The 14,871-nt window shown below is 35.6% G+C and overlaps 1 protein-coding gene across 1 annotated transcript; it reads right to left on the minus strand.

Moving 5' to 3' along the window:
* Positions 1–3,113: 3,113 nt before the first annotated feature.
* On the minus strand, positions 3,114–12,990 carry LOC126814834 (carbonic anhydrase 7). The gene is made up of 9 exons (XM_050540229.1): positions 12,863–12,990; positions 11,466–11,486; positions 10,687–10,851; positions 9,598–9,746; positions 7,841–7,933; positions 7,563–7,638; positions 6,998–7,158; positions 4,298–4,417; positions 3,114–3,278 (listed from the first exon to the last, which is right to left on the minus strand). Exons 1-9 carry the CDS (start codon positions 12,942–12,944, stop codon positions 3,243–3,245), a joined length of 903 nt encoding a protein of 300 aa, XP_050396186.1. The 5' UTR covers positions 12,945–12,990; the 3' UTR covers positions 3,114–3,242.
* Positions 12,991–14,871: the final 1,881 nt, after the last annotated feature.

The raw sequence follows: 14,871 nt of genomic DNA on the forward strand, positions 1-14,871 counted from the left end.
GAGAAATTACACAGTATTTTAAAAACACGGAATAACAAATTAAAAATTCAAAATAATTTATGAAATGAAATGGGGTTTTACGTCCTACTGTTCTGCTAGAGCCGGGCTAATGAAGACAGGCATACAGTGTGCTATGAGCGGAACGGCTTATTCATATATGGAATTCCAACTGCCAAGGGTTCTTTATGTGAACACCAATGAGTATGGGGGACCCTGAAATTAAAAACTGTACAATACTTAAAATACACGAGGCTAAAAATTCGAAATTACATAATTTTTAAAATCAATGGGATTAATAATTCAAAATTACTTAATATTTAAAATCTATGGGATTAATAATTTAAAATTACTCGATATTTAAAAAAATGGAATAAAAAATTCCGAAATCAAGCAATATTAAAAATACATGGGATTGAAAATTCGAAATTACGCAATATTCAAAATACACAGGATTAAAAATTAGAAAGTAAATGTTATTTAAAATACATGGAATAAAAAACTGTCAATAACACAATATTTAAAATACATGGAATAAACAAATTGCAATTATACAATATTTAAAATATATGGAATAAAAAACTGGCAATTACACAATATTCAAAATACACGGATATATAAAATAAGAAATTACAGGATGGTCATCTTTCAGTAGAGACATGCGAAACTGAAATTAAAATAACCCAAATTGATGTATGGACTGATGCGTTTGTAGGTTTTATATGCTCGTGAACGTGTCTGTCCATGTCCGTCCGTCCACAATTTGCTTGTAGACACTTCAGGTCACAATTTTATCCGATTTTGACGAAACTTGAAATATAGGGTTATCGCACCAAGATCCCATTCCCGTTTGATATTGGCATGTATTGGACAGGAACTCATGGATTTTGGCCCCTGGTTGTACGAAAAATTACATGTGGACACTCTAAAGGTCACAACTTTTATTCAAGTTTGATTAAACTTAAAATATATGTTTTTATCCCACGGATCTTGGTTCCTTTCGATATTTGTGCATACCGGGCGGCAACTTCTTGGATTATTGCCCCTGGCTGTACAAAAAATCGCGTTTTTAGCTTGTGGACTTTCTAGAGATCACATTTTTAAAATCTATTTTTTAACACAGTCCACATAGATTCCCGTTACACCCTAATGAAAATCGGACCGAAACTGCAGAACAAAATGACCGCTACTTGTACGCAAATAGTGTAAAGGTATGTAATACCAAGGTTGTGGAACCGCTTAAGGTCACAATTTTTATCCGATTTTGATGAAACCTAAAATGTGTGTTTATATCCCAGATATCTCGGTTCCTGTTGATATTGACGCATGTCGGACTGTAACGTCCAGGATTATGTCCCCTTATCGTATGGAAATCGCCTTTGTCTGTCCATCCCTTGTAATATACTGTTCTCACCACGCACATAGATTTATACAATTGTTGAAATATTTACAAACTATTCGTCTAACCTCGAAATGTTCGTCAGGTCAGGGATGGAAAATCTAAGATGACCGATATAGTTTACGCAAGGCGAAGACCCGGCTACCATGATCTATGATAGACACCAAATTATGGCTCCAGATCATAAATGATCACAGTCCTCTCTCAGGTGAAATTATGACTCAATCTAAATACTACAACCATAAATCCAATTTATGCTACTCTTGTACTTATTAGGGTCCGTAGGGTTTATTGTAGGGACCATCCATCTATACACTGCCCCAAGCACCACACCTACTCAAAAGGTGTTTAAATTTACAAGTCGTTTTGAGCCTGGCGTGCAGCGCCATCCCACAATTTTCTGTCGGCACCCCAATCAACAGCTTTCGCTCTCTGTTTTCCAATACCCCTACCCCCATACAAAGTGTTAATTAGAAAGAACATAACAAAATTACTTTGCTGTCATAGGACTAATTCGTACCTGCTTACCGCCCTTCATATAAGGAACGAATTGTCTTTTCGGTATTATTCTACTCTTCAAATACTTCTATCTAACGACGTTCCACAAACTCCGCCCTTGTCAGTGATGCAGGACGGGGGGCCTGACAAGGACAGTTGTCTAGTCCTTCGGATGAGACGAAAAACCGAGGTCCCGTGTATATATCAGTTGGAATTCGATATAAGAGTAGGCGATAGTGCCGAGGCCCGGGCAAAATTTCCCTCATAGCACACTGTATGGCGTATGCCCGTCTTCATTAGCCCAGCATAGGAGCAGAACAGTAGGACGTTAAACCCCATTTCATTTCATTTCATTTCCACAAACTCCGGGCACAATAATAAAAAACTGACAATTTTAGGGTGTTTCCTCTTAATGCTCGTAGGAACAAAATCGATGGAATATACGAAACAGCCAATCAAATTCATATAGTTTGCTTTTCAGAGACACACTTGAACGGGACGACGATCCGTAGCTTGGACATTTACCTCGTATTTTATTAAACTGAATTATAAGCGAATAGCTGATACTTAGTATCTACGAAATTATGTTGAGGTTCATTGAAACCGAGGGGTATCACGGTGGCTAAGTGGGTAAGACGCTAGCTCGCTAGCCTGGAGGTCGGGTGTTTGATCCCTGCTTTGGTCGAGAAAGTTCATCCAGATTTTCCGGCGTGGTTCCCCCTTGTCAGTGATGCAGGACGGAGGGCCTGACAAGGACAGCTGTGTAGTCATTCGGATGAGACGAAAAACCGCAGTCCCGTGTATACATTGGCGTGCACGTAAAAGATCCCTTGACAGTTGGAATTCGATATAAGAGTAGGCCGTAGTGCCGCTGTCCGGGCAAAATTTCCCTCATAGCACACTGTATGGCGTATGCCCGTCTTCATTAGCCCAGTTCGGAGCAAAACAGTAGGACGTTAAACCCCATTTCACTTCATTTAATTCCATAGAAACCGATGAATTCGTTTTGTCTCTTTCCATTATAAATTATTTCCTTTCTCTTAATCTGAAGGAAATGTAGCTCCGTTGTTGCCAAGCCTCTGGTTGTTAATATTATAATCATTGTTAATACAGTTGTATTTGATGGATAATGGCCGAAGACTGTCCATTATGTGAATAGAAAGAACAACTGAGGGGCGTTGGGACTCGCTTGGTCGGAAATCATAGTAACATCAAAGCATTATATACATTTTTAAAAAGTGTTTATTAAAATTGTGAAAGAAGATAATTTTCTGTTTTACTCCTTGTATAGAAGTCTATAACACGATACTCTTAAGATTCTTCTTGTTCTTCTTCTTCTTCTTCTTCTTCAACGCCTCCCATTTTCTTTGCCCTCTGACGAGTCCTGTTACAAAACGAAATTTAAAGAAGACTTGATTTCTGAATAACATGTATGGGGTAAGACCCATTAAAGGAGCCAAGTCTCTAACTCGGAATCGTCCACAGTCTTCGATATTGCAAACACGACTTACTGGTCAATTTAAATCAATATTGATGTTGTGATCTTACCGGGAAAAGATGGGCTTGTGATATCCTACGTTTAAGACAAAATGAAAATTTAAAAATTGGCACACGAATCGTGTTTCAGAAGGCTTTCGAGCGCCATTGATATGAAACGACTCCATGGAAGAGGCTAAACATATTCCATGTAGGGGAATACTACCAGTGAAGACTGGAATAACCACACGCCAGAGACAGCCATTCAATTCGGAACTTTCGCGTATTTCGCAGAACATAACTGATTAGAAATGAAAATTAAATGAAATGGGATTTAACGCCCTACTGTTCTGCTCTGACTGAGCTATTGAAGACAGGCATACGTCATGCAGTGTACTATGGGGGAAATTCTCTTATATCGAATTCAAACTGCCAAGAGATCTTTTACCTGCACGTCATCCGAACGACTAGGTGGCTCTCCTTGTCAGGCTCCCCGTTCGGCCTCACTGACAAGGGGGAACCACTCCGGAAACTCTGGATGAACTTTCTCGGCCAAAGCAGGGATCAAACACCCGACCTCCTGCCCCCCCCCCCCCTTAGTTACGAGCCTGGCTGTCTTGGATTATCGCCCTTTTTATTGTCATAACATTTTATTTGTTATTTCGCAAAGTACCACGTTTTACGTACAGTCGTTAAGCAGATGACCACCGACAAGGCTAGTCACACATTTTCCGACTGCTTCCTTGTATTCAGTGTTGTTTTTTTTACTGTTGTATAGAAATAAGGATTTATGCCCTAACTTAGTAATTAATACACTTTAATTATTATCACAAAGGGGCGTGGGGGGGTATAGTAATATATATTCTTAGATAGTTAAAAATAGATATTTTGTTAGTAATATTAATTGCTACAGTTATATATACTCACTTCTGTATCCGCCACGTTAAAATTAGCTTGAACAACTCTGCCGTTTAATGGCTGAACGGGTCGGAAGTTATTCTGGAGATTTACGCCTTCAGAAGACATTAATTTACGGAATTCGTCAAGCTGAAATAAATCATACTGTTTTGACAATCAAATTAAGATGTTTACATCCATTTCATGTTTATTATTATTATTGGTTCGTGTGATAAAATGATAAAAAAAACCCTACGTATTCTTCATTTCAACTGCTGGGTGTATTCACTCTAACTATGGCTTCGTTTTAACCCTTGGGTATACAAACAAGGGACTTTTGACAAGCTCGAGACAACAGTCAGGCGACAGGCTATCAAACGTGTCTTATACACTTATAAAACGATATGTTTTCACAAACTTTTATTTTTCACATGTTTAAAGTAAGATTAGGCCTCACCTAGCACACTGACCAAGTTCCTATAGAACCAACAGCTGATGTGAAGTGGTTTAGTGTAGCTCTCGCATAGGTCATACTTTTTAAAGTCATATTTCCATCTTAAAGTGAGAGCCTCAACCAGAATGTCAACACTGTCATTTTTCTTTGACGGTTAAACACATTTTAATCAAGTGTATTAGATCGAAATATTACCGCGGCCAGTCACTCAGTCAGTTGTTTGCCCAACCCTGTATATATAGTAAAGCGCTAGACTTTTTTAAAGAGACAAATTTTTATGGAAAATTTTATTTGTGTGTATTTATTTCTTTAAGTCATATTTTAAATATATATACATAATTATATAGTTTGTGATATTTATTTTTATTGACTGTGATATTTTTTTTTATTGATTGTGATATTTATTTTTATTTATTATTTATTTATTTTTATTTGATATTTATTTAGTTTTATTTGATATTTATTTAGTTTTGATATTTATTTAGTTTTGATATTTATTTATATTTATGTTTTAATTATTTATTTTTATTTGATATTTACTGTGACATTTGTTTTTTCATTTGTCTTGAGTAACATCACAATATGTTTGATGCAATATAACCCTGCTGGAGCTGACGTGCCATAAAACAATATTTCATTCATTCATTTGAAGTAAGAAGAAGTTTAAAGTGACTGGAATATCATGCTGATCAATAATATATTTCTTTGGCCTAATATCAATTAATTGTCTGCACAATAATTGTCTACAAATCCCAGAAAATAAAACTATAATTCATAAGATTGTTAAAGTCGATTTTTTTAAAATTTGTGTTTTAAAACTTCTAATATTTTTGGTAAAACTATTTAATTATAGGCCTGCAGTCTTAAGTTCTGCTACAAGGTCCTCCCTGCTGAACAAACTTTACATATTTTGGAAACTTATAACACCAGGAACACAAATCCCGAGAGTGCCAAGCAAAATGCTTGCACAAACTGGAAAATCGTCATAACTGTGAAGTAAATGCTATAATTATACTAACATTGTGAAGTTGATATCAAATTAAATATTGGCGAAAACACCCGATGCCTTCATCCTCGACGAAAAATATGATATTAATTAAATTTTGATTAAAACCAAAATCCAGAAACGTAATGTACAAGGGAACATACAGAAATTTGAAAATCCATTTACGATACAAACTCCAAGTAATAACCCCCCTTTATGGAAAATATCAATAATTATTGATAACAATATTTAGTTTAAACAATTTATTCCATAAACTGAATAGGATTTAACAACAGACAATGGCTCATGTAAGTTCTCCCAAAACATTATACCTACTATAATATCTGTAAACCTTTTTTTCAGATAGGATTTGAGGCTATAATTCTATAGATTAAGTTTTCTCACTAAATTAGATATTGCCAAAACTAAATAATACTGTACTGGGAATGACAATATTGTAATGAAGAGAAAAAACATCGGAGTTTGATCCTGGTTCGGTGTGGTTTCCCCATGGTCATTGGTGCAGGACAGAGCTCAGCGAGTAAGGCGCGGGATCACTAATCAGGAGGTTCGGGGTTTGATCCCCATGTTGGGCTAGAAAGATCCCCCGAATTTTCCAGGGCTGTTTCCAATCGTCAGTGTGTGTATACATTAGTATTTACTTGACAATTATGACGGGGGGGGGGTGGATGGCTGAATGGTTAGCACGCACGCGCTGTATCATACGATCTGTCATTGAGTCAACTGGCGGGGTTTCTATTCCCCGGTTGTACGTGACAAAGAGTAGGGTGGCCAGTCCAACCTCGTGGATTTTCTCCGGGTCCTCCGGTTTCCTCCCACTGCTAAAGACCACTACGCACAAGCGAATTATTGAAATAAAATTAAACCATATGCTAGTCCCGAAATGACCTAGTTTGTGTCGAGTGGACGTTAAACCACATTTCTCTCTCTCTCTCTCTCTTGACAATTATGACGATTTTCATCAGGCCTTAAATCGAGTTTGTGCAAACATTTTGCTTGGAATCCTCGGGATTTGTGTTCCTAAAATGTATAGTTTGTTTAGCAGGGAGGACCTTGTAGCTAGAAATTTTGGCTGCAGGCTTATTATATAAGTATATAATACATTTATATTTCTGTAAATAATTTGTGACAGGAGATGTATTTATATAAGTTCCAGCTTGTGTTCTGGTCCAATAATTACATATTGTACCTTAATAATATAATATGTTTTTATTAATAGAATAAATACTGTTACAAAACAAAAAATCAAAAACGCAATTTGTGATCGTACCTGGCGTTTTGAGATTTTGATCTTTTCCTTGAAGACTGACCAAACAACGATCTCGTCACAGCTTGGGGTTGTCAAACTTCCAAGGTACCGGTAAAAATGACATGGATTGTTAGGAAGCAAGTCCCCGACAGCAAATTCCGCCAATTGTACGCTAAATATATCTGAAATTTACCACACAAAATGAATTAATTACATTTTAACAAAATTAAGTGTCGCGAAATGGCTCCAGAATAGGATATCATAAAGCAGCAAAGCGACAACGCGACGTTTTAGATGTCACCAGTGGATTTTATATGAATTGCGAATTGCATCTTTATTATGAAAGAACAGTTACAGGGTACTCGCGCGGATTCTCTATGGCATAAATAGTATAACTTGTCTAAGATAAATAGTATAACTTGTCTAAGATAAATAGTATAACTTGTCTAAGATAAATAGTATAACTTGTCTAAGATAAATAGTATAACTTGTCTAAGATAAATAGTATAATAGTATAACTTGTCTAAGATAAAAAAAAAATACATCAGCTGAGGATCCACAGATATCGATCGAAGAAAATACTTACCACGGTCACTATATTCAGTTATCTGTGATAGTGCAGAGATTATATTAGTATACTCTTTATTATCGTCTTTAGAAATCTACAAATACAAAATAATACAAATGGCTAATATAAACTCAGATATTCCAGGCTTTTCTATACAAACTTCGCTTTAGAGTTTATATTATTATGAATTTAGACTGTATAGTTCTTCCATTATCGAGGAGATCTTCCGCTGTGTTACTGACACTCATACATGGTCTTATGACAAAATAGCGTCCATATAAAAGTATTAAACTTACCTCAAACATAAATCCAATAACAGCCAAACCTTTAGGTAGGGTTAACGCCTCCCCTACACCCGCCGCAGAAGTTAAATAATGGACCAAATGAAGCTGGAAAAAAAACAACATTGAGTTGTGATGGGTAAAAATCGGATAAACACTATCGCGGCAATTTTGAAATGGATAATGCCGCCTAGTCGAACGTTACTGGAAAGGTTTTCGCTAGAGGAGATTCGATGACCGTCTGATCTAGATTCGATGAACGTCTGATCTATCGCATGCGTAGAAATCATAGATCTGAGAAATGTGAAGCCACCGCAAGTACTTACTCCGCTCCCAAAACATTGGTTGGTATCGTTAACGTAGTTGTATTTATCTTAAGATAAACATCAATGAATTAATGCGGCTATAAATTTTTAAAAAATCATAACAATTTATGAGAATGAAATGAGAATCGCCGTTTACGTGGGCTTACCATAGTCTTTGTTTCCATTCATAATAACGTCACATGATAAATAAACGTAGACCAGGTATATTATATAGGCCTACTATAACTATGCTTACTACAACAGGCATACCGGTATTTATATAGTTCTTCGATCAAGTTTTATTTTCTTTTTTTTTTCCTTTTTGTTATATATATTTCTTCCTTTTTATTTCTTCCTTTTCTGTTGTCTTTGTTTTAAATATTTATGCCTATCTGTTAATAGCCTTTTTTTAAAAAAAAAATAAAGACTGCACACTGTGGAGAACACATGGCCAAAGAAAAAACTAATTGTGCGATACATCTTGGAAGTTTTTCCTCTAGTATTAGCTGTGAAATTATAGAATAGTAAAGAAGAACATGGGACAAGGCCTAGCATATAATGGTCAGGCGACAGTATTCCTTGTCACATACAAGGTTCAGATCGAAACTCAATCAATAGCAGGCCTTATGATCTAAAAATGCACGCTTTAGACTTCTCGATTACTCGACCACCACAACCTACCCCTTCATTATAAGCCGTGCATGCACGTTGCAATTCGGTGAAATCTTGACTGAAACTCGATGACCGGGACAAATTCTCATCATAACATATCTCTCTGCCTTCATTAGTCCGGTTGGTACAGACATATAGGACGTTAACCACCATTTCATCCCCGTACAAGTCATGTCAGTCTTTATAAAGTTTTCTTTTTACGCAGGTTTACTCAATTAGATATTACCACACATCCCGTACATTGAAGTAGTAGTAGTAGCGAGAGAGAGCGAGAGAGAGAGAGAGCTTAACGTAAACTCGACACAAACTAGGTAATTTCAGGACTAACAAATGGTTTAATTTTATTTAAATAAGTCGCTTGCGCGTAGGGGTCTTTAGCAGTGGGAGGAAACTGGAGGACCCGGAGAAAACCCACGAGGTTGGGCAGGCGACGCTAATCCTTGTCACGCACAACCAGGGAATCGAAACCACGCCAGTTGACTCAATGATACAGCGCGCACACGCTAAACATTCAGCCCTCCACCCCCCCACCCCTGAAAGTAGTAGATATATTTGTCTTTATGTGTGAATGATCGAAGTGTTGCGCCTTGCAGTAAAATTGTGCCTGCATGATTTTGACTATCGAGATACTTGTACCCAGTTTGGCATGAAAATCCACTGCCTTCTATTTGAAATTATTCCGTTTAACCATACGAATCTATACATTTATATGGGGTTGCTGTGTATTACATTTTTATTATTTTGGTTCTTTTATGGCTTTAAGCATTTTGGTTTTTTTTTTCAAATTCAACTTACTTCCATAGGAAACTGTTCTCCATTAATTGTGTGTTCCGAACCTTTACCATTATCAGAACCCCAATGAAAGTGTAACTGTAGCAGTTTATATTTTCCAGGAAGTCCGCCATTCTTAATAAATACATCACCACTTGTTATATCTACCTGGGCTGAAATAATAACCCCTTTCCTATTATGATAATATATTTTTCCTAGACTTGGATATCCAGTCCAAGATTATCTCCGAAATGGAAATGAAATGAAATGAAATGGGGTTTAACATCCTACTGTTCTGCTCCTAACCCGGGATAATGAAGACGGCATACGCCATACAGTGTGCTATGAGGGAAATTTTGCCCGGGCAGCGGCGCTACGGCCTACTCTTATATCGAATTCCAACTGCCAAGGGATCTTTACGTGCACGCCAATGTGTACACGGGACCTCGGTTTTTGTCCCATCCGAAAGACTAGACATCACTCCAACCTACATCACTGACACGGGGAAACCACGCCGGAAAATCTGAATGAACTCTCCGAAATGGAATGGGCTTGTACTAAGAATATCGGTTTATTGATCGTGACAAGAAGCTGATTTAGAAGGACGTGCGTCAATTTGAACGCGTTCCAGTCGTTATCTGGGGGATTATTGTGATGGCAGCCATCTCTAATAAGAATGTTAATCCAAAAATGGTCCAGTGCCGTTCATTATGTATAAAGATATAGTGACCTGAAAAATGGTCAACACCATTATATTTGAATCGCCTTTTGATGGGCCTCTTTTGACCCAGTTTGATCAAATAAAGAGATTATCTGCCCTTGGTATATGTTTTTTGATTTCTTAATCAACTTGAGTAGCCGTGACAAACTATATGTTTCCTAAAAATGAAAATGACGATTAGGGACTACAAATAAAATTGTGTATGCTTTTTAATTTACATATACACATTACACAATTACAAATCCTAAAATTATTGTTTTATGCTTGAATTATTAAAGCAATCACAAATTTCATAGAACACCATTTGTTAGCAATGGGTTGTTGTATGCAAATTTAAAGTTTGTTTGACATGAGATTAAACCAAGACAGGATTTGACAAAATTATATCTTACCAGTGTGGCCATTATTTCTTATCTTCGTTGTGATTGGTTTATCGTATCCAATCATTGTGATGTTTCCTAGCCTTGATCGTACTTTGGCTTTTGAATTGACGATATTAATGGGTGATTGACGTATTTTACCACATAATGGAAATATCTTTGACCATCTAGACGGCCCTGCAATACATTTGTAATAAGTTAATAAAGGCTAGAATAAAATATAAATACAGATTTTAAGACTATACACAATATAAATTAATCCAATGTTAAAACAGTATTCAAATTAATCAATATTAATTGAAATATTATTATGAAGAAATTATGAATTCAGCAATCAATAATATTGGCAGTTTCCTGAATATGCCGGTTTCCACAAACAATGAGGCGAAAACCGAAGGGACCCTGCATATATGTGATTTCTTAGCGCTAGCTTTTGATTTGTAAGTGATGGTACTTTCTGTGACCATTAATCTACACTCAACATTTGTATACTGTTTGTGGCTAAAGTAGGTGGAAGTCTACGTCTTCAGCGCACATACCAATATGATTTCTCACCTCACCTTGGCTTTTCTTATCCTTCATGTTCATATCAGCGCTGTATTGTATGTTTAAATAAAAATATATATTTATGACTCTGTTTATTACCCCTGCTTTATATCAGGTGATTGTTTAGTTGTTAACAAATACAAACTTAACACAGAAAAAAGGAATCCAATATTTGAGAACGTAGATGGTCGAAGGTACATTGTGTGACATGGAAGTATCTTCAAAAATACATCAGAGTAACTTACCATCATTCTCATATCCCCAATCTGAAATAATATAAACATCACATATTATATAAAATATAAATAAACTATAAACATACTTATGGAAAACAGCTACTGATTTATTTAGGCGACGTTTCAAAGAGTATTCTCTCAACGTTTTCAATTAACTTGAAAACGTTGAGAGAATACTCTTTGAAACGTCGCCTAAATAAATCAGTAGCTGTGTTCCATAAGTATGTTTATAGTTTATTTATCTGCTTAGTTACTAAATGCCACTTAAAGAATATATAAAATATAGTAACCAAATCTACATGCTTACTAGACAGGTGAAGGTAAACGTATGTAAAATCATTAAACACAGAAATCTTTTGAAATAGTCCAGTCTATTTATGATTTTACGGCCAAAAATTTGCAAGAAAAAGTTTTAATGCATTTTTGCGGCGTTTATTTAGATGTGCTTTATAAAATTATCAAAGTTTACCAAATTTTGCGCACTGGAAATCGGTAAAATCCAAGAGAGACGACATTTGCCTAATCAATGTACAAGGAAACATTAATTTAATATAATATAATGTAATTTATCAATGTATAAAATTAATGTTCTGTCAACTCTCCCAAAACAGGCGGAATCAACATGCAAACCTCGAGATTCTGTCCCATTTCTTATCCTCTCGTTCACAAGAATTTGCTCCCAGCAATGATCTTAAAAGCCAGGATATTGACTCAAATTGTCCAAATTATCTCTTCGTCAGCCACTGTCCGTAAGGTTCACAAAAAATTGATAACAAAATCAATAACAATGATAATAATGAAGTGAACTTCCGGCAAATTCAAAATTATTTTTTGGGTTGTCAAATTAGCAGAGTCTGGTGTTTTGTAGACATGATGTAGCCATAATTCTCAAACTACAAAATGTCTAGCCATATAGAGGTAGCTTACTTGGACTTACAATTATTTGTACAAGGGACACCCATCATTGAACCCGGGCTCCAAAAATCTGACACAACAGTTTCTGTAGCGGGTGTAGCAATATCATTCAAAAACATACTAAAATGTGCAGAGGCGTAGCCGTGAAATATATATTGGGGGGGGGGGCGCAACCCTAACCCTAACCCTAACCCATTTTTTAAAACCTCTAAAAGATATAAACAAACACCATGTGGCCATGCTGTCTACCAAGACACCGCGTGCAAAAGCATTATGGCTACCTCTCTCTTAGAAATGAAAATAAAATATTACTTTAAATAAAAATAACCCATCCATTTCTCGATCGTCAATAAACAAACAAAAACAAGTATAATTTTTTATCTATTTAGTCCTTGATAAAAGAAAAAAAAGAAATTTTACAGTGGAAAAATAAAATAAAAAATATATTGTAAAGAATACTTTTTAATTTGGGTAAATTGATTTTTACTTACGCACACTTGCTATTGTATTTACTTGTATCAATACAAGTAAAATAAGGGCCGCACACTTATGGAGCTGAATTTCCCTCATCATTTTAACTCCTAATCTAGTAATGCGTATACTATTATGCTTACTTCCATATATGTAATGTCTTATTTGGCTATTTACACATGTAAAAATGCTAATTGATATGGTATTTCTTAATTATTGCAGTTTTAATTTGTAATTTGATCTAATTACATTATTACTTTTAATTTATTGTAGTTTTAGTTTAGTTTCGTCAACATTTTGACATTTCACAAATGTTACGCGATAAAGGCGTCATAATTCTCACGCTCATTTTTGGTAATGGTAATAGATAATGCTGTTTACAATTAAATGGCTGCCGATTGAGGGCACGTAAAATCTTGCCTTTTTCATAACCCAATAGAAATGACATTTTCCTGTCAAAAATAGTAAAATGTTTTACTTACAAAAGCAACTTATATTAGATATTCTTAAAATAAATTGCCCTAAATAGGCTTCTCTCATTCCTTTTTCTTAATACAATGTACTGCCATATCGATTGAATTGGCCTATTTTATTTTCTAAAAGAATATTAAAAAATATAGTAAGAACTCATTACGTCATGCATGAAGGTGAATAAATAAATATAAATAGGTAATGATTAGTTTAGCGTATCTTTTCCCCTCAAAATTATGAAATATTTTTCGCACAAAAGTAAAGTATTTTTGATATTATTTTAGTTTTCTATCGGGTCAAGCTTCCAAATCATAGGGAAACGCAGATTGACTGTCGACTAAATATGGCGTGGATTAAATGCCAAAAATCACTACTTGTGATAACAAAATCAAGATTTCGAAACAATATAGACATATTAATACAGTAAATTGGCGCGATCTATCTATTTTTAGCGTTTTTAAAACAAGAGCGAATCACCTTTTTGGGCGCCTAATTGCAAAGCCGCTATAGGTGTTCACCAAGTTAAATGTTAATAGATATATATAAGATTTCAGCGAAAGATGGTATGTAGCGATCGATATACTCTGTGTATTGTCTGCAATGGATGCTGAATTCGGACAAATTCTAAATTCATCATAAATGAACAGTAATCAACCATTTATTGTTAAACTGATAGTCCTTAGAGATAAAACTTAAAAATATTATTATAATTTGCAATGAATTTAAAATACCTCAAATGATGACAAGAGCTTATCATTTAGACAGTTCACATGTTTGTAATGATACTGGGGGTTGGATGGCCGAATGGTTAGCACGTGCGCGCTGTATCATACGGTCTGTCATTGAGTCAACTAGCGGAGTTTCAATTCCCCGGTTGTACGTGGCAAGGAGAAGGGTCGCCTGTCCAACCTCGTGGGCTTTCTCCAGGTCCTCCGGTTTCCTCCCACTGCTAAAGACCCCTACGCGCAAGTGAATTATTGAAATAAAATTGAACCATGTGTTAGTCCCGAAATGACCTAGTTTGTGTCGAGTGGACGTTAAACCCCATCTCTCTCTCTCCCTCTCTCTCTCTCTCTCTCTCTCTCTGTCTCTCTCTTGTAATGATACCTGTAAATTATCCAATTTTCAAGTTTCCTATATTATCGAAGACTATATATAAGTGTTTGATCAAAAAATATATGAAAGTGACCTGTAGCTCAGTAAAAACATCTCAGATCTAAACTACAGGTAAGCTCTACTACCTGATATACTGTATAAATTGCTTAAAATGGATGAAATTGAAGTGGATAGCCTTTCGTCTGGTGCAGTTGAAAACCTTTTTTTTTGATGTTGAATCCCTTAATGAACTTGTAAACAACGCAGTTAAACTAGTCGTAAATGAATTAGCAAACGGACTTAAAAAACTAATAAATGACAGATTGAATCCATAGAAGACAGGCTCACGGAAGTTGAACTTACTCAATTCAGTATTGGGAGTGATGTGGACAGCTTCGATGAACGATTTTCTAAACTAGAATTTAGTATAAACAGTAAAAATAGTGAGATCATGTCTTTAAGA

Source organism: Patella vulgata, chromosome 3 (assembly GCF_932274485.2).
Source record: "Patella vulgata chromosome 3, xgPatVulg1.2, whole genome shotgun sequence".
In the NCBI taxonomy this organism is placed as follows: Eukaryota; Metazoa; Mollusca; class Gastropoda; family Patellidae; genus Patella; species Patella vulgata.

Bases quoted from the DNA above. Each gene is read 5' to 3' on its own strand.
- LOC126814834 (XM_050540229.1), bottom strand. From the start codon at position 12,944: ATGATGAGGGAAATTCAGCTCCATAAGTGTGCGGCCCTTATTTTACTT. The intron at 7,639-7,840 runs GTAAGTTTAATA...TTGTATTTGTAG, and splicing joins TTATTGGATTTATGTTTGAG to ATTTCTAAAGACGATAATAA. The intron at 4,418-6,997 runs GTACGATCACAA...GATTTATTTCAG, and splicing joins TCAAAATCTCAAAACGCCAG to CTTGACGAATTCCGTAAATT.